Source organism: Panthera tigris, chromosome A2 (genome assembly GCF_018350195.1).
Source record: "Panthera tigris isolate Pti1 chromosome A2, P.tigris_Pti1_mat1.1, whole genome shotgun sequence".
Classification (NCBI taxonomy): Eukaryota; Metazoa; Chordata; class Mammalia; order Carnivora; family Felidae; genus Panthera; species Panthera tigris.
In genome coordinates, this window is record NC_056661.1 from 4,130,566 (window position 1) to 4,153,672 (window position 23,107).

Sequence of the window (23,107 nt, forward strand, 5' to 3'; positions counted from 1 at the left end):
GCCCAACGCAGGGCTCACCCAAGAACTATGAGATCATGATACCAACAGTTGGGCACTAAACTGTCTGAGCCACCCAGGTGCCTCAGGTTGTTAAAGTTTTAATTTGTAACACAGGCTGCACTGTCAACCTACCCATTCTATATGGTTTCTAGATTTTATGTTGTGTTTTAAAAGGCCTTCCTTTCCTTTAAAACTATAAAAAATATTCCGTATTATAGAGTAACTTTTATTGTTTTGTTTTTTAATATGGGTGTTTAATTCATTTGGAATTTACTTTTGCGTATGGTGTGAGGTAGGTAGGGATCCAAGTATATGGAACAGTGTTATCCAATTCCTTGTCCTTTCCCAGTCACATTCCTTTGAGCCCCCTCACACCCTCCCTAAAAAACGTTTGTTGTGATTACTTGCACGGTAGATTACTTTTGCCTCTTCTAGGACTTCGTGTAAAACAGAACCATTCAGTACAAACTCTTGCACCAGGTTCTTTGGTTGGCATAATTCATTCTATTCTGGAGCTCTGCAGTACATTTTGATGTTTGATAGGGCAAGTATGTAAGTTCTCCTGAATTATGTTCAACAACTTTATTGCATTTTAGCAAGATTTTTTTTTAATATGTATTTTGAGAGAGAACTTGCACACTCGGCAGGCATGCGTAAGTGGGGTAGGGGGCAGAGGAAAAGGGAAACAATCCGAAGCAGGCTTCATGCTGTCAGTGCGTGCCCGATGCAGGGCCCCATCCCACCACCTCGAGATCATGACATCAAGAGTAGGACACGTACCTGACTGAGCCAGCCAGGGGCCCCCACTTCAGCAAGATTTTAATGAAAATAAAGTTCTTTTTTCTGGCCCGATTGGTGAACAAACTCCATGGTTTAAAATCTGCATGTTGGTTATTTTAATCAGAATCCTAGAACGTATGTCTGAGGTAATCTCAGCACTTGTCTAGTGTCATACCAGTAATCTGTTAGGTAGAGTTGTTTTTTTTTTTTTTTAACGTTCATTTCTTTTGCGATCAAGTGCATGTGCGTAAGGGAGGGAGGGGCAGAGAGAAGGAGAGCGAGAATCCCGAGCAGGCTCCAAGTTGTCAGCGGGGCTCCGTCTCCTGACCCTGAGATCATGACCTGAGCCAAAACAAGAGTTTAATCAGCTGAGCCACCCAGGCACCCCTAAGCAGAATGTTTTAAAATAATTGTCAGAAAAGTAAATTTAACTGGAAAAAGCAAAACTGACATGTTTGCTTTTTAGCCAATACCTGATCCTGTATTGCTGATTTGTTTGTTTGACACAAGTTAATATTAGAGAAAAGATGTAAGACTGAGAAATTTTTGTGTATCCTTTGTCCAGATTCCCCAGATGTTAGCATTTTACTAAATTTCTTTATTCTCCTCCCAGCCTTCATATGTATGTATACGTATGTATGTATGTTTTGTTCCTGAATTATTTGAGAATGATTTGCTGGCATGTGCCCTTTTGCCCTACATTCTCCAGTATTGCCTAAAAGCAAGGGTATTACGTAACCGTAGTCATCAAAATGAAGACGTTAACATCAATAAAGTTGTCTAAGCTCAGACCTTATTTAGACATTAGGTTCTTCACGGCTCAAAAGGAAGAAAAAGCCAGGGTCATACATTGCATTCAGTTGCCATGTCTCTTTGGTTTCCTTTTATCTAACGTTTTTTTTGTTTTTTTGTTTTTTGTTTTTTAATGTTTATTTTGGTGGGAGGGGAGGAGGGAGGGAGAGAAAAAGGGAGACACAGAGCTCGAGGCAGGCTCCATGCACTGTGCGGTGAGCACAGAGCCCGACACCCACACCAGGCTCCAGCTCATGAGCTGTGAGATCATGACCTGAACTGAAGTTGGACATTCAACCGACTGAGCCCCCTCCCCAGGTGCCCGTCTGTAACAGTTTTTAAGATTTCTATTGTATTCTTGATATTGCCATTTTTGAAGAGTACAGATTGTTTATTACAAAGGCTAGTTTGGTTTTTTAATTGGGGTTTGTTTATTCATTCATATTTCTTTTCCTCATTAGGTTCAAATTACACACTTTGGTCAGCAGTACCAACAGAAGTGTTGCTCTTCTCGGTGTATCCTCTCTGGAGGTACATGCTGTCCATTTGAGTAACTGACTTAAAGTGGTGTTCCTCCCTTTTCTCCACTGGAAAGTTACTATCTTACTCTTTGTAACTGTATCTATGAGAAGGATACTTTGAGACTTTTGTTCACATCTTGTTCTTTCTCCATTACTTTTGGCATCCGTTAGGTTATCCATTGGTGAGTTTTTAAATGTATTATTCTATCTACATTTATTCGTCTGTTTTCTGCCATAAGGGATGGCTTGCTCTTCTCCTTTATTTATCAGTGTGAATGTAGAGACTCTTACTTTGTTCAGTAAGTTGTTAAACCTTATGATGATTATTTTGATGATGTTCATTCAGATTGTTCCAGTGAGAGCCCTCCAGTCTGACTCACGTGTCTTTTGACATGTCCGTGTCACTCTTTGACCACTTTCTTATTTTTGGCGCAAGAGGGTATTCCTCTAGTACTTTCCTGCTGTACCTTGGGAATCAGCCATTTCTTCCAGGCACCCATGTTCTTTTTTGTGGAGAGCGGTACCCTGCTACTGTGATCTCCATTCCTCGTGGGCCAGTGCTGGGTTTGTAAGGTCTCTTGGACTGAATGTGCCTCATGAAATGAAATACTGTTGAAGCAATCAAGTTAGCCAGTGACAGCTTCAGAAATGTGAAAAAATAAAGTTCTGGCTAACAGGAACAGTGTGCCAACTGAACTTGCTAGCTAGTTAAAATTGTTTATTCTGTTGGATTTTGGAGGTGGCGGTAACACTTGTAAGTCAAAGACAAGGTGGGTGTAAAAGGTAGTATGTTTAGTGTCCCTAAATAGCAAAGCTAATAGCGATATTCAAAACCTGTGACATGACTAATTTTGAGAACATTTTTCTAGATGTGATGATTTCATATTAGAAAGTTGTCAGTTATTCCTGACACACATGCTTTTCTCTCCATCAAAAGAAATAAACATTTAAAAAAAAATAAAAAAATAATGGAAAACCAGTGATGTGGAGTTGCTCTAATTTTAATAGGATATCAGAAACTGGGAAGTTTGAGGATTTGTTCCTCTTAAAAATGGCACTGAGGGGTTTTCAGTAGATGATGCTGGAACAGCTGGCTGTCTATCTCATGGTGGGAAAAGATCTGTTCTTCCTCCTTCCAGGCCAAATAGAAAATTCTGGCTAGGACAGTACTTTGATAGTTACCCTGGTGAAGACCTGAAATGACACTAAAACCGACAGACAAGAAGGCTAATAAACTTAGCTGCACGAAAGGTTTAATCCTCTCAGCAAAAGACGACGTAAATAACTCAGATGCAACAGATTGAGAGCAAGTATTATAGAATAAGGAAAATAAGTACCTGGGGTCTCATTTGGTTAAGTGTCTGACTTTGGCTCAAGTCACGCTCTCATAGCTCATGAGTTTGAGCCCAGTGTCGGGCTCTGTGTTGACAACTTGTAGCCTGGAACCTGTTTCGGATTCTGTGTCTCCGTCTCTCTCTGCCCCCCCGCCCCATTCGTGCTCGCTCTCTCTCTCTCTGTCTCTCTCTCAAAAATGAATAAACACTAAAATTTTTTTTAATAAGGAAAATTCACAGTCCAGTTGACAAAGTAGAGATTATGAACAAGTGGTTCATAGATCAAAGAAAAAACATTGGCCTGTATAATGAAAAAAGATTCTTTTGCAGTAATTGAAGGAAAGCAAAGAAAAAAATAGAGTTCTCATTTTGGCCTCTCACCCTGGCAAAATTTTATACTGTTCTAATATTCCATGTTAGCAAGGATGCGCGGAGTTGGGCAGTTTTTGGAAATGATTTAATAAATCTCTTCGGGGCGCGCCTGGGTGGCTCGGTTGGTTAAGCGTCCGACTTCAGCTCATGTCGTGATCTCACAGTTTGTGAGTTCGAGCCCCGCATCGGGTTCTGTGCTAACAGCTCAGAGCCTGGAGCCTGCTTCGGATTCTGTGTTTCCTTCTCTCTGCCCCTCCTCTGCTTGTGCTGTGTCTCTCTCAAAAATAAATAAATGTGAAAAAAAATTTTTTTAATAAAGCCTCTTTGCGTGGGAGTCCCTAACCTAAGGAATATCCACAGTACAAAATAAAAGATGGAGGTGGATTAACATGTAGTGCAAGAAAACGAGGCTGAATCTTTTATTCGTGAAGTAAAAATGACAGTGAGGAGTGTGACTGTTTTGAGCATATGATTGCATAAATGTGTAATAGAATACATTTTATTTTATTTTTTTTAAGTTATTTACTTAAGAGAACGAGCAGGGGAGGGCCGAGACAGAGGGAGAGCGAAGCAGAGATCTGTGCTGACAGCAGAGATCCCGGCGCAAGGCTCAAGCTCAGGAACCATGAACCACCCGGGCACCCATAATCAGATACGTTTTAAAAGTAATGACCTGCCCGCGTGCATCTGGCCACTCGTGCTTTGGGGGGACCCTGGCAGAGTCGGAGGAGGCAGTTAACTGGTGAGTCCTGAGGCAGAAAGAAGCTCAGGGGAGGAAGAGGAGATGGAATCCCAGGCAAGAGGGCAAGGGACAGGTTCCTGCTCTACAGGTTACCGATGCCAGAGCAGAGTGAGTAGAGCAATACCTTGTAGTTAGGAGGCTGTGAACAAGGATGCTGTTTACTCCGGAGGGAGGATTTGAGGGGCCTCCTTTTCTCTGGACATAAAGATGGCACTTTGGCTTATTCTAGAGAGCTGTGGTTTTCATTTTTATCCATTTTGGATCGACTTAAACACCTGTCTCCTCTTTAGAAGAGTGGCTTTCCCAAATAGTTGCTCTCGGTAAGCTTCCCCACCGGCGTTACGCTTTTTGTACTGAAGCCTGTTCTTCCCAGCACACGTTCTCTTGAAGTGCCTGGGTGGCTCAGTTGGTTAAACTTGCAACTTCGGCTCAGATCACGATCTCGTGGTTCGTGAGTTCGAGCCCTGTGTCGGGCCCCATCTCGGGCCCTGTGCTGACAGCTCAGAGCCTTGAGCTGGCTTCCGATTCTGTCTCTCTGTCTCTCTCTCAGATAAATATTAAAAAACAAAAAGCAAACCACATACATGTTCGTCTTGACCTCTGCTGGTTTCTTACTTGAGAGAGCTCCCCTGTGAGGAGTCTGGGCTGCAGTGTGCCCGTGCTGCTGCTCTGGAGCAAAGGTGACTGTGAACGTGGAAAACTGATTTTGCTTGTGGGAAACCTGCTGCCTCTTGTGGAAGGGAGAGATCAGTAAAGGGTTGAAAGTTCACGGTGACCTACTTAGAGTTTTCCTAGTAACTAGGATGTATGAGGTATATATTCTAGAAGGATAGCAGCTTTATCAAATATAATCCGTGGACATGCTGCTAGTGCATCTTCTTGGTATATTTATATATAAAGAGCGCTGGGTTGAGTTCCAGACATTTTTTTAAAGCTTAAGGCATATTTTGCCATGGAGATATTATAAAACGCTAACGGTGTTTCCCGCCAGCCACTAAAGACTATTTGCACATAATGTATTGAATGGTGCTGTTAGTGTCATGTTCTTGGGGGGGGGGGGGAGGGTTAATGTTTATTTTTGAGAGAATGTGGGTGGGGTAGGGGAGGGGCAGAGAGGGAGACACAGAATCTGAAGCAGGCTCCAGGCTCCGAGCTGTCGGCACAGAGCCCGACGCGGGGCTCGAACTCAAAAACGTTGAGATCATGACCTGAGACAAGTCTGACGCTTAACCCAAAGAGCTACCCAGGTGCCACACGCTCTATGTTTTTGAAGAAGGTATTCCTAAAAAACTTTTCAGATTTCCCGATATTGCTGAATGAAATTAGAATATGGAAAAATCAGGGAACAGATGTTATAAGGAAATTCTTACCCCTGAGGGTTTTTTTTAGAAAACTCAATTACGGTATCCATGATTAGGTTTGTGTTTTTGCCGCTCCCCCGCCCTTTGCCCTAAATGTTAATGCATCTTGCACACTCACAAGATAAATCCTTAAATGTAAGCAGGTTAACGTTTGTTTCCCTTACGTGACTTGGAAAAACAGCTACTGGCTTTAAGAAACTGATCTTCATTTTGGGAAAAAGGTCTTGAAGGAAGTGAGTTTTTCTGAGGATTTGTGACTGAGTAAAGGTAGCCGATCAGCAACCCTTGCCGCATCCTTCCAGAAGCTGAGCTCTGCCTCCGTGACCAGGAGCTGTAGTTCGAAAGCATGTGAGCTCACTGCGTTGCACTGTGCTGTTGAGACTCGGCCTCCACAGCGTACTTCGTGTACTTAGTGTACTTCGTACCTGGGATTTCGTTCTTCGTGATGAAAAGGGTTTAATTTTCGCAAGCCTGTTCTCGGACCAAAAATTCCACTTCTGCCCTATAGTTTTCATTACTACCATGGCTAATGATTTCCCTTTTCTCTTTAGATCTGTCATTTCTATATCATTTGCATTTTTTCTATTTTTTTTATTCATCTGATAATTTGTATAAAAATTAAAGGCATTGGCTACATAATTACTATTTAGTTGAAAGTGCCAACCTGCTGGCCGTTGTGAACTGTTGTCTTCAGAACAGCTTGTGAATGTAGCAATCTATTCATAAGAAACATTAAGAGGTTGAGTGAGAAGGGTTAAGGGGTGAGTCCAGCTTCCTGAACAAAAAATGCAACCTAAGATAAATTGTGGTGAAGACAGTATTCCTTTTTTTGCCTAGTGCATTGACAAAGGTAAAAATTAATACCTGATTTTACCAAAGATTTGGAAAGATTGGCAGTTTCATTCATAGTTGATGGAGCTGTGTGAATTGGAGTGACCTATCTTGATAATAGGTAGGATCTTTTTTCTTTTTTAATAAAAGCCTTAAAAATACCCTTCGTCTTGGGAATGCCCTTTCTAGAAATATGTTCTAGAATGGTAATTGCCTATGTGCAAAAAGAATTGCCAGGAGGTTCTTGGGTTGCTTGGTCGATTTCGTGTCCGACTTCAGTTCAGGTCATGGTCTCACGGTTCGTGAGTTGGAACCTCGTGTCAGGCTCTGTGCTGACAGCTCAGAGCCTGGAGCCTGCTTCCAATTCTGTGTCTCCTCCTCTCTCTGCCCCTCCCCCATTCGCGCATGTGCTCTTTCTCTCTCTCTCTCTCTCTCTGTCTCTCTGTCTCTCTCTCTCTAAAATAAAAAAACGTTTAAGAAAACTGCCAGGATGTTCATCTTTATAAGCTTTTTCTTGAATTTCTACCTGTATGTATTAATTAGATCAATGGTGGTATCTCTAGATGATGCCGTTAAAGAATACGGAAATACGTTCATAAGATACTAAGTGACGAGATCACAGAATGACCGTACGGTGCCATTTTTGTAAGCATCTTACGCGTACGTAGGTATCAAGATAGGAGAGGATGTCTGTGTATGTAAGTATATGATAACATGGGGACTGATAACTCCAGATGGTAAAATTATGAATGGTTTTTCCTTTTTGCTTATTTATGTTGTCTTGTGTTAGTTTTGTAGGAAAATACGCTTGCTCTTTCTTAACTAAAAGGCAGCACACTGTGTGAAATACTCTTTTCCCACAACCAGAGCCACTCGACACGGAGGCCGGGCCTCAAAACAGGTCTGATCTGCCCCGACCTTCCTATGCACTCATTTCTAGCTCCTCACACTTGCACGGCCGCTTGTCGAGAACAGAACTCTTCTGCCTGGGGTAGGAGCAGGCTGTCCAGTCCCAAATGGTCTTACCATCCCTAAGTTGGGAAGTGCCGTGGTGTTGGTGTCTACTTCTGGAATGCTTAGGGCCTATAAAAGTTACTGCTTCTGGGATATAGATGTCACGGATCTCATGGCGTAAATGATTCTTTCTCCAGGACGTAAGCCAGAAGAAGAGGGTGTGGAAGACAATGGACTGGAGGAAAACTCTGGGGATGGACAGGTATGTGCAGCCTTGCTAGTGACTCAACTTGGTGGATTGACCCATGGCGGCCACGTGGTGGTTATGTTTTGTTTTGTCACAGGAGGACGTTGAAACAAGTCTGGAGAACTTGCAGGACATCGACATGATGGATATCAGCGTGTTGGACGAAGCAGAAATCGATAATGGAAGCGTTGCAGACGGCGTAGAAGACGATGATGCGGATAACCTCCCAGAGTCCCTGTCCGATAGCAGAGAGCTAGTCGAGGGAGAAATGAAAGACCTTCCTGAGCAGCTTCAAGAACATGCTGTAGGTAACTCGGCAGGGTCTCTGTCTAGGATGTACCGGGATTCGTCAGTTCCTCAAATATCTTGGTAGATGATAAGGTTTGCGTCTGGAATTGGGTCCTTTTAAAACTAGTTCATCTGTTCACGTGTAAAATTCAGACAGTTCTGAAAACACGCTTTGCTTGGAAAAGTAGTGTCTTGGTGAGGTACGTGAGTAGGTGCTATTTATTTGCATAATGCAGTCTTAAACATTCAGGGGCACTATTCAAGACCTTCCCATTCTAGGAGGTTGGTCTACGGTAATATGGCTCAGAAGCCTCGAAAATACCAAAATACAGGTTGAAAGTTGGTCTTTTCCTGTTAAAGAACCGTCTGGTACCCTCCTTCTAGTCACCCTTCCATAATAAGCTTGGACGGTTTTTTAAGCCTTAGTTTTTTCATGTTAGAAACAAATCAAATTATAATGCAGTTGTAATGGGTATTTTTTATTGACTGTTGTCTACCAGGCATTAGGCATGATGTCCTTTAATCTTTTTGGCACAACAGGACGTATGTAAATGACGTTTTGCCTATTTTCTCCTTGAGGAAATTGGAGAGTAAAGGTAAAGATCCAAGAACCCATAGCTCGTAAGAGAGTAAGAAGACCAGGCTGATGACAGAGTCCGTGTACTTAACTCCTACACCGTGTTGACTTGGTGCGAAAAATTTATTAGATTGTTGTATTTCTGTGAGGGTGAATGTTGACTAGATGGAAAAGGCGGTAAAAATTAGAAGATGTGAGGCATCTCGGTAGGAATGCTTATGTGTGGGTTCCTGGGAGGCACCTCATTTCTATAGTGGTTCTCAGATGTCTTCTGGTGGGTGCCTCCTGAGTCATCCTCAGGGAAGGAACCTCTGTTCTCTGCTAGTGGAACGGATCCTGAGTATCCTTAGAGGTAGCAGACTGTCCTTGGAATGGAAAGTGTGATTCTGAGAAATGACTCTCATTTTGATACAAATAGGGTATATAATTTTAGTTTTTGGCGTGAGTCTCATTCAGTGGCTTTCCTCAAAAGTACCCCAAACGCTAGAGCGATGAGACGAAGTACTTACCCTTCCTTATTAGCTGCTGCTTCTTGAAGTTGGTTTTTCCTCTCTGATTAGAAAATAATACATTCAGTCCCAAAAGCCTGGAAGTGTCTCGAGTGTCTGTCAGTGATGGTTAAGTAATTATGATTGATGGAAGTGGTATAGTGTAAGAATTAAGACCATTCAGTAAAGGTCTGCCACTTAATTTGTCGTGCGACCTTGGGCAAGTTAGTTAACCTCTCTAGACCTCACTTGCAAAAATAATTGGTTTGGGGAAGATTGAAAAGACAAATATTTCTTACCAGCTTAGATCCAAAGTCGTCATACTGGCCAAAGATCTGTTGAAACATGGCCACTCCTGTTGGGGACAGTCTTCTGTGGTTGATTTCTCCAACAGTACAGTAGAATAATCATGGCAAAGACCATTTGGCCTGCAGAGCCTCAGATATACACCAGCTGGCCCTTGACAGGACAAGTCTGCTGACCCTGCTTTAGAGCAGTGCCCAGCATATAGCCGCACCGTAGGGTCATTGCTGTCGTCGGTGTGAAATGTTATCACCCCTTCTGCTATTATAGTTATTGCTTTTAATGTAACCACGTACATGGACTAATTAGGTTTATAGGAATTAAAACAATCTCCAAGAGGAAAGTGAAGCTGTGGCAGGGTACACAATGTGTGGCCACTTGTGCAGAGAAAGGACAGATGGTCTTGCACTCTTGGGAGCACACACAGGCGATCTGGAGACAGCTGCGTCGGGAAGGAAGGAGTGGTGCAAGGGTGGCTTCCTAGCCAGATAAACGTAATAGGCCGTACATGTTCTTTAGCAAATACTTGAAACATTATTGTCCTCCCTAAAACATAACCAGCTCGGGGTGTTATGGCAAGCAGTTAAAATTATTTTGGTTCACCCAATAATTTTATGGATGTCCCTTATGTGTATGGGGAACCCCCACCTTATTGGGTAGAGCCCGCCTCTTAGAAGATCAGTACACCAGTCGTTCTTCCCCAACAGAGGTGCCTCTGGGCCACCTGACTTTGCAGTCCTGTGTTCCTATCCCCACGCTCCACTTTGGAGACTGATGAGGCTAGGAGTCAGGTACTCAAGGGATCCATCCCAGTCTAGGCCGGAGCCACCTTGGGGCAGCAGGCTCAGTAGCCGTAGCATTCAGGCTTGGAGAAGTGGCGGCCCGAGAAATCTGAGAATCTGTCCTGCAGTCTGGTTCTGGACATTGTTCATGGGAGAGCAGCCCCCAAACTTCGGGTTCCGACGGACTTGGGAGAGTCTGTACTACCTAATTTTAATCTCTTTTTAGATTAGACCTACTGTTTTTCCTTTTTCCTTTGGCTTGCATCTTAAAATCCTCACTGGTACCATTTTAGTGGGTTTCACGTTCTATCTGCAGGTATATACACTTGGAATGTTTCTTTAAACTGAGGTGAAGTCAAACTATAATGCTGTTTTGATTCCTGCACTGTGTCAGGAGTGATTTTCATGGCTGTTATTTTTCATTGTATGGATGTACCGTTGGGTTACCCTGTATTGACAACATAAGCTGTATTCTCGTTTATTTTACAGATGGAGGACAAAGAAACTCTAAACAATTTAGATACTTCATCATCTGACTTCACTATATTGCAGGTAAATTGTATGTCTCAATAATTTTAGAATCCAAGATGAGACTGCCATTTCTGGCAACCACTTCAGATGTTGTATGGCACTGCTAAGTACAAGGCATTGTGAGGTGTGTTTGCCCCTCTGGCACCTTCAGAGAGGGTTTTACTTTCCACTTTCTCCAAATACAATGTGCCTGTTGCAAAGGACTCCTCGTCTTTTCCTTCCCCTTCGAGCTCCGTGGCTTCTGTACAGCCAAGAGGAGGGCCCGTTTGGGAAGGTCTTGTTGGTTTCATTGCCAGCGGAAAGACCACCTGTCTGATCTGTTCTGGGTGGTGTCCTCTGTTGGGTGAGATGGGGTGGGGGTGGGGGGGCCGAGGGGAGCACTCCCTCCCTAGGAGAGATTCTCGGGGTCCAGATGAGGATGCAGGAGGGGTGGGGTGGCCAGAGCAGTGACGTCACAGCTGGGAAGGGTGGAACCTCGGGGGTTCTGGTTCCGTCTACGGGAATTTTCTCACAGCAAATGCAGAGCTTTATTTTGATGACTCTGTCATCTTGACTGTATCGTCTGTGTAAATATTAAATCTTAGATGAGAACAAATGAGATGTGGACTGACTTTCAGGTAGGATTTACATACCTGTGGGTCTTGAGTTTCCTTTTAATTTTTCAGCAAGCCTGCCTAGATAAAGACTGCTGGAATAAACTTATCTGGGTAGCAGTCTGATTTTCATTGGAAAATTTTGCAAGGAAATAAAAACATAGTATGTGCCAGTTTTTGTTTTTTGGGGTTTTTTGGTGTCATTTTTCATTTACCTGTACTGCTTAATTAGAAGCCGTCTTTCAGACACAATCCCCATTTGCTTCCGCCAGGCAGGGGCAAGGTTGGTTATTGGCAAGCCAGAATCCCAGCTGCGAGGAGGGTGCAAACCTCAAGAAAGTGTGGTGGAGCCCAGTTTACCTTTAGTCCTGATGTCTCGCTCCAGCTGCAAAGTAACACCACCCATTTCCTGACTCCGAAAGGAAAGGAGGGGCCGGGTCTTGCCATTTGCTCTAGTTTTTTGTTTTTTGGGTTTTTTTGGGTTTTTTTGGTCAAAGGCTCCTGTGTTAACGTGGAAAATATATAAACCCTTCGAGAGACAAATAGAGGTACATTAATTTTTTTCTGGAGAAAGTTGAGAGAATTCTGTCTAGAATGATCTTTGGCTTTAGTTGTAGGCTTAATTCCCAGGGTGGGGTACGTTGCATGAAAAAAAATACATAAAACGAAACTGAGAGAAGTGAACAGTTCCACAGTGCTTTCCAGGATGGCAGACTAGTTCCCAGTGGAGGTGCAGACCATTCCCCTCCATCCCACAAGCATGTGTCAGGTGTGTATACAGAGATGAAGGAGAAGAAAGGGTGGTCACCATCTTCCCAGAGCCCTTCCTCGCCATGGGAAGTACCTCAGCAGGGTCAAGCAGAGACCAGGACTGGTGTGAACTCCCACCCACACAGCCATTGCTTAGATTCTGGCTGTGCTGTGTGTCCTTGAGGAAGTTTGTCAGTCACTCTGTGCCAGTCTCCCTGTCTGTGAAAAGAAGTTTGATACTGATAGTTCCAACCTGTTAGGATTGTCTGATTAGTGTGTGTGTGTGTGTGTGTGTGTGTGTGTGTGTGTGGTGTTTAAATTTGTGCGTGGAACCTAGTCGGTTGACAGAGGGGCTCTTCCATAGTGGGCAGCCTCTGAAGCCATTAGGAGAAGCCTTTCTATGAAGAGATGGCCCCCAAGCCAAGTGCTGAGGGAGGTGTAGGCCTCGCCTGGGGGTGGGGCGGGGACACGGCCTGCTGGGGGAGAGAGGGTGTGGGGGCCATCGCTGAAGGCTTTAGGCCACGAGGAACCATATGCTCACCATGGCGGTAAAGTGCAGGCATATGGGGAAGGGAGAGTGAGACCAGATGCTGTTGTAGGTGAGGAGTGGCCATGGTCTGGACGGACAGGGCTCTCTGGGAAGGGTTTGGAGGATATTTACGGATTAGAGGGGGCCCCGTGGCAACGCTGGTTGGAAAAGCTGGGGGTGGGGGGGGGGGGGAGTAGTGTGTAATGCTGGACAGCACTCAAGTGACAGGCAGAGGTGAGGTAGTAGGACCATGTGAACTAAGAACAGAGGTCCAACCACCTGTACCTATGTTCCCTCACGCTTCTGAATTTTTAGAAATTAGCGCTACGTTGAGTGAAATGTCAGGCATTCTGTTACACGCCACAAGTAGACAAAAACACCGCTCTCTTGGCTTTTAAGAGTTCAGTCTAGGGGGACCGACAAGCCCGTGATGATGTCATCACCACTGAAAATGATACGATTGCCAGGTGCTGGGGAAACAAGGCAAAAGAAATAGTATCCGCAACCAGGGCCCAGGCCCCTGGAGAGTAGCCTGCAATGGGGAGCTTGGGGCGGAGGGGAGGGAGGTGGCGTGTCTGAGGGCAGGCTCTTTCCTGAATGCGCGAGCAGGTTCTCCACCTGGTGCAGTTGTGAGTTTCCTAGTATGTACTTCAGAAATCCCCCTTTTAGTTAGTTTTTAGCGTAAATGAACTAGATTGCGTTCATCTGGCACAATCTTATTTATGTTTTTTGTTGCAGGAAATTGAAGAGCCATCCTTGGAGCCAGGTACTGTTAAATGAAAAACTTACCAGCGGGGGTTTGGAACCATTCTAGCTTTCCACCTTCTCTAATTTAAATTCTTTAATTTTAAAAAGTTGCCTTACTGTAGTATACATTGTTCTAAAGGTTTACGATCCAGAACATACCAGGATCATAGAGATTGGAAACCCAGCCATATCACCAGATCTGTGAAAGTGGCTGACTTCTCATTTTACAAACTGTATTGGTGAGATGAGATTATCTCATGCCTTTTTAAACATAAACGGCATTTAAACATGTAGAAAGAGTTTGCATGCCTCTCAAGAGCTAATAACCTCTGCACCCCACAAAACAGATCTTGTGATATTGGGCAGTGTCTTAACTTTGTGGTTTTTAATTCAGGCAGTGCAGGTAGTTGTAGGGAGATGCGTTTTAAAACATTGAGACATAACTGGATTCCAGAAGAGGAAAGAGTTTCTTCATGAGAATTCCAAACAAATACCGTTCACTTTCTGGACTGCAAATATCTCAGATCACCGATGGAAGAGATTCTGGTTTTCATGTTGGACTGTTCTGTTAAAAGAAATTCAAAGAAATTTGGAAATTGAGCTGTTCAGTGAATGGTGATACATTCAGTTAAGCAACTTGGACTTTGGAAGCTAAATTTGGAAGAGTTCTATGTAAACGACGACAGAATGAAGACTGTCAAGAATCAGCCAGAAGGTTTTGGGGGTTAAATCTCTGGGATGCTTTTCTCTTCCATGTAGCGTAGCGGCTTACTGTAGCAGTCGGTTGGAGCGCAGGTAGTGTAACCAGTGTAACTTTGTGTACCCGCGGGTTTTCCAATCTCTGTGTAGCTAGCGGTTCTCTTCGTGTTAGCGTGGCAGCCGTGCCGGTTCCGCATTTGTGATTGCTTTATTTCCCTGGTAATTAAACCTTGTGCCATTCTATTCCTGTTAAATCCGTAGAAAATGAGAAAATACTCGACATTTTGGGGGAAACTTGTAAATCTGAGCCAGTAAAAGAAGAAGGTTCCGAGCTGGAGCAGCCCTTTGCACAGGATACAAGTAGCGTGGGGCCAGACAGAAAGCTTGCGGAGGAAGAGGACCTTTTTGGCAGCGCCCATCCGGAGGAGGGTGACTTAGATTTGGCCAGCGAGTCAACAGCACGAGCTCAGGCGAGCAGGGCAGACACCCTGTTAGCGGTAGTGAAAAGGGAGCCCGTGGAGCAGCCGGGCGATGGCGCGCGGACGGACTGTGAGCCTGTAGGGCTAGAGAAGCCAGTTGAGCAGAGTAGTAAAGCCTCAGAGCACACGGAAGCCTCTAGCGAGGAGGTCGCGGAAGCGCCCCAGGAAGCCTCAAGCCCAGACCCCAGAGATAGCAAAGAAGACGTGAAGAAGTTTGCTTTTGAAGCTTGTAATGAAGTCCCTCCGGCTCCTAAAGAGTCCTCAGCCAGTGAGGGCGCTGATCAGAAAATGAGGTTTGTTTTTTCTCAGTTTTAGACCAGACGCTATCTCCTTTTCATTGGTCATTTAATGACACACATAAGCTGTTTTTTCTGCAATTGGCCAGCCAGACTGATGCAATTGTAGTTTACTTCTAAACGATGTTTTATTTCTCTTTATTTTAAACTGATTACATAATCTTTTTTCTTTTCTCAACCTATCATGGTTGTTTTCTTTAATTCTTCCTAATTATCTTTAGCCCAGCAGAATTAATTAACTCCTATGGGTCTGAAATCTTATGGTTAGGTCAGATTTCCAATACAAGTTTGTCGGGGTATCATTTTTTCAGAACTAAATTTCGGGTAGGTATGCAACCTCAGCACGTGTTTTATAATTTTGAGTTTGTTTCCTCTCTGCTGCTTCCTTCTGGAGTGACATTATCTTTTGTCTCTAGTTCTGTCGAAGATGACTCGGATACAAAAAGGCTTTCCAAAGAGGAAAAGGGTAGGTCACCGGGGCGACCCCAGTCTCCTGGAGCATGTTGGGCCTTGGCAGCAGTGGGGTATCTGCTTCCGGTTCGTTGCATATGGTGTTTCTTTCCCAGATGTGCTTTGGGGCCTCTCATGAAGCCTTTCTCCCCTCCTCTGCTACTCATCTGCAGGTTCTGGGTTATAGAGGGCAGGCCAGGTCCTCAGAGTTAACCTGTCGATTTGAAGCAGACACTTGTTTTCGAGGGAGCACTTTGAGCTCTTCGATCCTGACTGGCCCTCTGATTTGCAGACTTCCTTAGCCTCAGTGATACTTGTAAATGGGAATAAATGTTCTGACTTCAGCTATCGTGGGGTTATCTGGTACTTCAGGTTTATCAACAGCTTCGCTCTCTATTAAAATCCCTAACGGAGACGACGTTTTGTTGGTTCGGATTCCTTCTTAGCAGTCTAGAAGAAATCCAGATGAGGCATAGGTGGGAAGGTATATATGACAAGAAGGAGAAGCATCTGGATTGGGTTCATCCTGATAGCAGCTCTTCTATGGGCAGAAGCCATTCCACCGGGCTGCCTAGTGCCATTTGGGGACTTTCTATGTGAACCAACCTCCCACGGTCCTGATAGCCCCTGGTTCGCTGCTGCTAAAGTGGCTTTGCTCACCACCCTGGTAGACCCGGTGTGCGTTTCCCAGCGTTGTGTGAGGACGCGGCAGGCCCTCCTGTCTTAGCCCGCTTGGGTTGTGCTGGCATCTGGGAGAAGTGGGGAAGTGTCTGGTTTGGAATGACTGTAGTCTTTAAGACTCAGGATCTCGTGAGTGTGGTGGTTTTGACCAGACTTTTCTTTTGAAATAGGTCGTAGCAGTTGTGGTAGAAATTTCTGGGTTAGCGGACTCTCTTCTACCACCAGAGCCACAGATTTGAAGAATCTTTTCAGCAAATACGGGAAGGTAAGACCAAGGGGTCATCGAGGAGAGAAAATGTTTTTAAGCCAATGTGGTACGGTCTTTACATGCAGATGATTGTCCCCTCTCAGGGACTGCTTTGAACGACACCGTGCCGTTCTTTGGCTCATGTTTGCTCACAGCCTGTGGTGGGTCTGTCCCTCCACTGCTCGCGGTGAGAGAGGTGGAAGCTCCCAGAGCCCACGCCTGCTCTGTATTGTTTCTCCCTTTTCCCGGGCCCCAAAGCCACCACGTAAATTTTAGAGGATTTTCTAAATCCGTTCCTGTGGTGTTGAGTCTTCAACTTCAGCAGTGGTGGCAAAGGGCAGGGCGGGGAGGTGCTGTCAGCACTTCTGCGAGATGGTGGTCACTGTGGAACTGGAGGGAGGCTGTAGAAAGGGGTTGTAAACAGGGCCTTTAGGGTCAGACTGGTCTGGGCAGCTGTGGGCCCAGCTCTGCTACTCACAGTCGAGTGGCCGGGAGCACGTCATTTCCCCTGTGTGAGCTCCCGTCTGCTTGAGGGCCCTCAGAGGTGCTGGCTCCTTCAGATGGCGTGTGTAGCTGTTGCAGAGCTGCTGGTGCCCCGGCCCGTGTCCCTCAGCCCGCCTGCTTTCACCCACAGCCGGGCCACTTCTCCTCTGCCTGATTCCCCTCCTCGCTCAGCCCAAGAGCGGTGGCCATGATGGATAGAGGCACCCGCCTCCCCCACCCCTCCAGGCCGGCTGCGGTTCGTGTTTGATTTAGAGTACCTGCGTTAGCTCTCTTCCCTTCTCTTTTTCACCATCTCCCCATGTGCTTTCTAGATTCACCTCCTAAATAAACTGCTGCATCCAGGGCTCATTTTCTCAGGGGTAGCTTTTGGGGCAAGCCAAAGTGAGACTTAAGCACAGGCCTCTGTTTATAGTAAGGATTCAACAATTTATAGCGGAGAAAACCAATAGTATTTGCTTTGGTTATCGATGTCTGGGAACCAAAAAGAGTGAAATTAAATACGATGGGGTTGTAGAAATAACTAATGATTCCCTGGGCCTCGGTAATGCGTGGTGGGCCTCTTTCACGATTCCCCTGTGGCCCAGATGGGTACTCTCAGCAGGGACATGTCACCTTGGAGCCTGCAGTGTCTTGGGTTCGTTCTCAGCTTAATGCTCTTGAATAGGGACAGCCCACTCGGAAACTCTCTTGGGTCTGAGTGTCCGTGTGGCATAATGAGGGTGAATACTGGCTTATGTGGGACGTCCCCTGAGCCAGAGTGCCTGACCTTAACTTGCCAGGGTCACTGGGAGAAGTAAGTAGTGTGCAAAGATGTGCCTCTGGTGCCAGAAACCTCTCCTACCGAATTTTGTCATCGCTCGGAGTAAGATGGGTTTAGCGTCCTTACGTCAGTCTCCACGTGCACATCTGTCTTCCCGCTTCACTGCCCACACGGCTAACGGAATGACGGCTGAGGTCTGATCCCCAGAGGGAACGGCCGGAAGTGGGGCAGATCCGCAGAGTCGTCCCAGTGAGGCAGTAGCGTCATCCTCCCTGGTTGTCATGTGCCACTTGTCAGGCACCGGGTGATGGGGCGTCGCCCACAGTCCTCATTCCAGGGCAGGTGCCGGGACTCCTGCATCAGAGGAAAGCAGCGCGAACGGGGATGTCCTGTGCGTTTCACGCGGCGGGTGTTGGGGGTCTGTGAGTGGGGGCTTTGTGTCTGAGTCCCGTTCGTGTGCTTTCCTTTGAGGTGGTGGGCGCTAAGGTTGTGACAAATGCCCGGAGTCCTGGAGCTCGCTGCTATGGCTTTGTTACAATGTCCACAGCAGAAGAGGCCACAAAATGCATTAACCACCTGCACAAAACAGAGCTCCACGGGAAGATGATCTCCGTGGAAAAAGTAAGTGATCTCCGGTTTTCTTACCGGGATGTGACCCTTTTAGGAAATAAGGTAATACTTGCACTTGATTCTTTTTCTCAGGCGAAAAATGAACCAACTGGGAAGAAAACTTCTGAGAAGAGAGAGGGTGAGGGGAAGAAGGAGAAGTCCAGCACCAGTGACAGGTACCGCTCTTCTCTGAGGGAACTGTGGACAAGATGGCCTTTCTACGTTTCGCATCCTGCACGTTTTCCACAGACAGGGAGGCCGCAAGGCCTCCCCCCCCCTTTAGTTTATACGAACGTTTGGTGGAGGGGGTTCACCTTCAGTAGCTCCCTGAGAGGATTCCTTCCTTCAGCCCCTCTTCCAAGGGTGCTTGGGGAGAGCAGGCGGCTCCCCTTGTCGGGCCTCGTCCCGCTGACACCCAGGCAGCCTCCTGGTCGCGTGGCGCTCACGGCAAGAGTCTCGTCGTGGCTGCTTTGCTGCCTAAATGTTGGACGTAACGTGCGTCTGTTCTGGGATGTCATTTATAGATCTGCGAACCTCAAGAGGGAAGATAAAGCTGATAGAAAAGAGGACAGTAAGAAGGGTGAAGATGTAAGCGGAGAAAAGAGTAAAGATCAAGATGATCAGAAACCTGGCCCCTCAGAGCGATCTCGAACCACAAAATCAGGTACTGTCACTGGTGATGCCACCCTATGCTCTGTTCCTGGCTGGTGTGGTTTGCGGTTTGCTGTTAGCAGTACATACTAGATTTCTTTTCCATAGAGAGAAATCCTTTTTTTCGAATCTGGGAGTTTTCTGTTTCTTCCATTACACAACTCCTTTCTTCTGTAGGAAGTCGAGGAACCGAGCGGACCGTAGTGATGGATAAATCTAAAGGGGTGCCTGTTATTAGTGTCAAGACTTCAGGATCCAAAGAGAGAGTGAGTATCAATTTTCTAACTAGGGTATTTAGTGTTTCTCTTATTTCACTTACTTATTTTTTTATTTTTTTATTCTTAAAGTTTATGTTGAGAGAGTGAGAGCAGGGGAGAGACAGAGAATCACAAGCACACTCCGTCCTGTCATCACAGAGCCTGACACAGGGCTCGAACTTGCAAAACATGAGATCGTAACCTGAGTGAAAATCAAGAGTCGGACGCTTGATTTCCGGTGACTGATCCACCCAGTTGCCCCCCCAAAACGGAAAGAGTTTAAAAGCTTTTGTTTGCGCATAACTTTGTTCTGATGAGAATTTTTGTTTTCTTACTACCTAAAGCTAATTTTAAAGTTCAAATGTGAAGGCGCCATGACTTTAGAGTTAGAGCACTGTCTTATAAAATTAAAACATGGGAATAGTTGGCTTCCCCCACCCGAATCCACATGTAGCTGGCCATTTTCATGGTTTCCCTTGAAAGTGGTGGCAGCTCTCCATCACACATTCCTAAACTCCTATGTAACCCAGCTGGGGTTTCATGCCCTTCTGAGTTGGCTCTCCACTTGGGCTCGGTCCCGTATTCTTTCTCCACGCAGATGCCCCGGAGAACACAATTCACAAAGTACCTGTCTTGGGTCCTTACCATTTCACTCCGCCTGCTGTGAGGGCTTAGGCAGCTGTCAGTGTCCCTAACTTCAATTTTTGGGTCTTGCAACTTGGATAGATATGGGGCCAGGGTCCTCAAGACCACCCACGTTCACCATTCACCCTCAGGACCACGGGGCTTGGCCTGTGATGGTCCTCACAGCTAAGATTGCCTACAGTGGTGCGGTAAGGATACACAGCCCAGTCATGGGGGAAAAGACACAGACAGAGTCCGGAGAGGACTTGTGCAGGCTCCCTCGTGCTCTCCCCTTCGTGTGGCCTGTGCTCTTGCCCAGGGAAGCCCGTTAGCCTGTTAGTGTCAGCACCCAAGGTTGTTATTTGGGGGCTGGTTACCTAGACGTTCTGCTAGATATATACCAAAATTCGTGACTTCGAAGAGGAAAGCAGGTGTTGAGCAGAAACCACAGTGGGCACAGTCTAGGCACAGTGACCACCCTGGGACTGTCAGCTGGAGACACTCTGAATGCCAGGTTCCCAGGCGCCAGCCTCAGGCCTGCCATGGTACCCTGTGCTGCGAGATGGCAAATCGTTTTAGCTGTTGCAAGCCAGTGTTCCAGTTCTGCAAACTTCCAGCATGCTTGTTTGTGCACATGTTATAATACATGTGACCGCTTTTACGGTTATTTTATGTAAAATGAGTGCAAAATGGCAAAATGGAAGTATGAGTCCCAGGGCTAAGATGGGTAGATCTCGTAAAGATAACGCAGTCACACAAATCAGGAATCCTCTGCTATACTAGAGGTAGCCATGGTTGGGCACTCACTGCATGTTTAGTTAGGAAGGAAAAGAACAGGAGTAAAGAGTTGAGAGTAAGGAGTTTAGTTTATGTTATGTTATTTTTTCAATGTTTTATTTATTTTTGAGAGAGAGAGAGAAACCGAGTGCAAGCTGGGGAGGGGCAGAGAGAGAGGGAGACACAGAATCCAGAGCAGCTCCAGGCTCCGAGCTGTCAGCACAGGGCCCAACGCGGGGCTCCAACCCATGAACCGTGAGATCATGACCTGAGCTGAAGTCGGACGCTTAACCGACTGAGCCACCCAGGCGCTCCAAGGAGTTTATTTTAATTTTTTTTTTTAACGTTTACTTATTTTTGATAGAGCATGAATGGGGGAGGGTCAGAGAGAGAAGGAGACACAGAATCTGAAACAGGCTCCAGGCTCTGAGCTGTCAGCACAGAACCCGACGCGGGGCTCGAACTCACAGACCGTGAGATCATGACCTGAGCCGAAGTCGGACGCTCAGCCGACTGAGCCACCCAGGCATCCCTCCAAGGAGTTTATTTTAGATGCAGAAGACCAAGTATTAAAAAAATTGGTTTTGGGGCACCTGGGTGGCTTAGTTGGTTGAGCGTCTGACTCTTGGTTTTGGCTCAGGTCATGACCTCACAGTTTGTGAAATCGAGCCCCTGTTTGGGATTTTCTGTCTCCCTCTCTCTCTCTGCCCGTCCCCTGCTTTCATTCCCTCTTTCTTAAAATAAGTAAATACATTTTTTAAAAAATTGGCTTTCATCGTATAAAAAGGTTTAGGGAGATAATATTTCTATTTTGACCCTGTTGAAAATTCTCGTTGGATATTTTGGCATGGTGATGACGTTTTGATTTTTAAGTATGGTCAGGAAAACATGAAGTTTCTTAGGAGGGAACACCCTGTTAACTGGTTGTCCCATTAAATGTTAACGTTCATTTCCAATTTTCGTGTTGGATGCTTGGATGTGGACTCGCCTGATTCTTCCTGTTGTCATTTCTACCTTAACTTGTGCATATTTTTTGGTGAACCAGGTTTCTAAGAGCCAGGATCGCAAATCGGCCAGCAGAGAGAAGCGGTCTGTTGTGTCTTTTGATAAAGTCAAAGAGCCTCGGAAGTCGAGAGACTCTGAGTCCCGGAGGTGAGTCCGTGTCCAGCAGTGTTCCTGTTTTGCTTCTGTCTCTGGACTAGTCAGACCATGTCATGGGGGCATATTTTCAGAGCCCCCTGTGGGTGGGATATTGCTTTAAACCTAGTTGCTCCTTTGGCCTTCAGTAGACTTGCTGTGCTCTTTCATCCTGCGGTTATTTTCAAATGATCTTCTCATGCAGATAGGCCCATCTCTTGATGATTCTGGGAGGTAACGGCAGGGAGTTGAAATGCCTAGCAGTGCTGGTTCACGCACCCGGTGTGCCCCCAGAGCGGTCGGAAGGGAGAGAAACAGTGGGACACACGCAGGGAGAGAGCAGAGATGTCCCCATCCTTAAAATAGCTAAAGAAAAAGTCTCCAGAAATGTTAAAAACTAAACGCAAGCAGTACTGAACACACCGTATGACAGTTTTCCTACAAAGAAACAATTCTTCAACTATAGTTGAAAAAATAAACAGCGCTCGTAAAACTGGCAGAGTAAGAATGAGTAGAGGGGGCGAGGCATGGCCTTTCTGGGGTGCGTGCACTCACAGCTTCCTGCTGCGCAGGGACGGGCGCCGGACAAAGGGCCCTTGTGTTGAAGTGACGTAGGGCCACAGAGCTGACCCATGCGCATGTGGGGACTTCATACGTCAGTAGTGACGTTTCTCACCAGGGACAAAAGGATGGGCTCTCCCATCCTTTAATAGCTTCAAGTCCCTTGGCTATTCCTTCGGTCGGCCCTCTGGGTCTGCAGCTCCCGTCAGTGGCAAAACAGTCCCCGTCAGCTGGTGACAGAACACAAACGTGAAAGCTGACAACACCCGTATACAGCGGAAGTTGGTGTGTTCAAGAGTCGGGGGCCGGAAGGAGAGGTTGGCCGAGAGGAAATGTAACTTCTGTCTGTACGTGAAAGATCCACGAGGGATGGGAATAAACGTGATGTGAAGTAAATGCAAGGAGGCAAAAAAAACCCTGCTAGGAAACGGACAGGAGCGAGTTGACAGAAGGGACGGGTCAGGTGCCGCAGGACTCAGGACGAAGGGAGGCTTCACTGGGCACCGGGAGCGCGCGTGAAAAGAGCCGCGAGACCAGTTTTTGCTTCTGCCGGTTTGGTTGGGTGCACTGTGTGCGTATTCCAGTGTGGGGGACGGGGGCGCGGCCCCTGGAGAGGGATTCCGCGGAGGCCCGCGCGGCTGAGTCTGGTGCCCCAGACCTAGAAGTGCCACTTCTCCAGACCTGCCCTAGAGGAACTTGTGCATGAGAAAGCCTCCGATTGTGAGCTTGTGAAAGGAGACCATCAAAAGGTCTGCCTCTGGGTGCTGCTTGTATAAACCGTGGCCTGTCCGCTCCACGGGGCCTTTCCTGAACCCTTGCCCTCGACCTGTAAAGGTGGATGTGGGAGGGCCTG

The 23,107-nt window shown here is 46.2% G+C and overlaps 1 protein-coding gene across 3 annotated transcripts in view; it reads left to right on the plus strand.

Moving 5' to 3' along the window:
* The window catches only part of SAFB (scaffold attachment factor B), a 36,166-nt gene that overhangs the window by 6,708 nt on the left and 6,351 nt on the right, over nt 1–23,107 (plus strand). For all 3 annotated transcript variants that reach the window (XM_042977889.1, XM_042977888.1, XM_042977887.1), the window contains exons 3-14: nt 7,885–7,949; nt 8,032–8,238; nt 10,862–10,924; nt 13,514–13,541; nt 14,483–14,993; nt 15,413–15,462; nt 16,298–16,392; nt 18,110–18,259; nt 18,341–18,423; nt 18,772–18,911; nt 19,076–19,164; nt 21,602–21,708. In XM_042977889.1, coding sequence (XP_042833823.1) covers nt 7,885–7,949; nt 8,032–8,238; nt 10,862–10,924; nt 13,514–13,541; nt 14,483–14,993; nt 15,413–15,462; nt 16,298–16,392; nt 18,110–18,259; nt 18,341–18,423; nt 18,772–18,911; nt 19,076–19,164; nt 21,602–21,708 — 1,588 coding nt within the window. The remainder of the gene's footprint in view (nt 1–7,884; nt 7,950–8,031; nt 8,239–10,861; nt 10,925–13,513; nt 13,542–14,482; nt 14,994–15,412; nt 15,463–16,297; nt 16,393–18,109; nt 18,260–18,340; nt 18,424–18,771; nt 18,912–19,075; nt 19,165–21,601; nt 21,709–23,107) is intronic.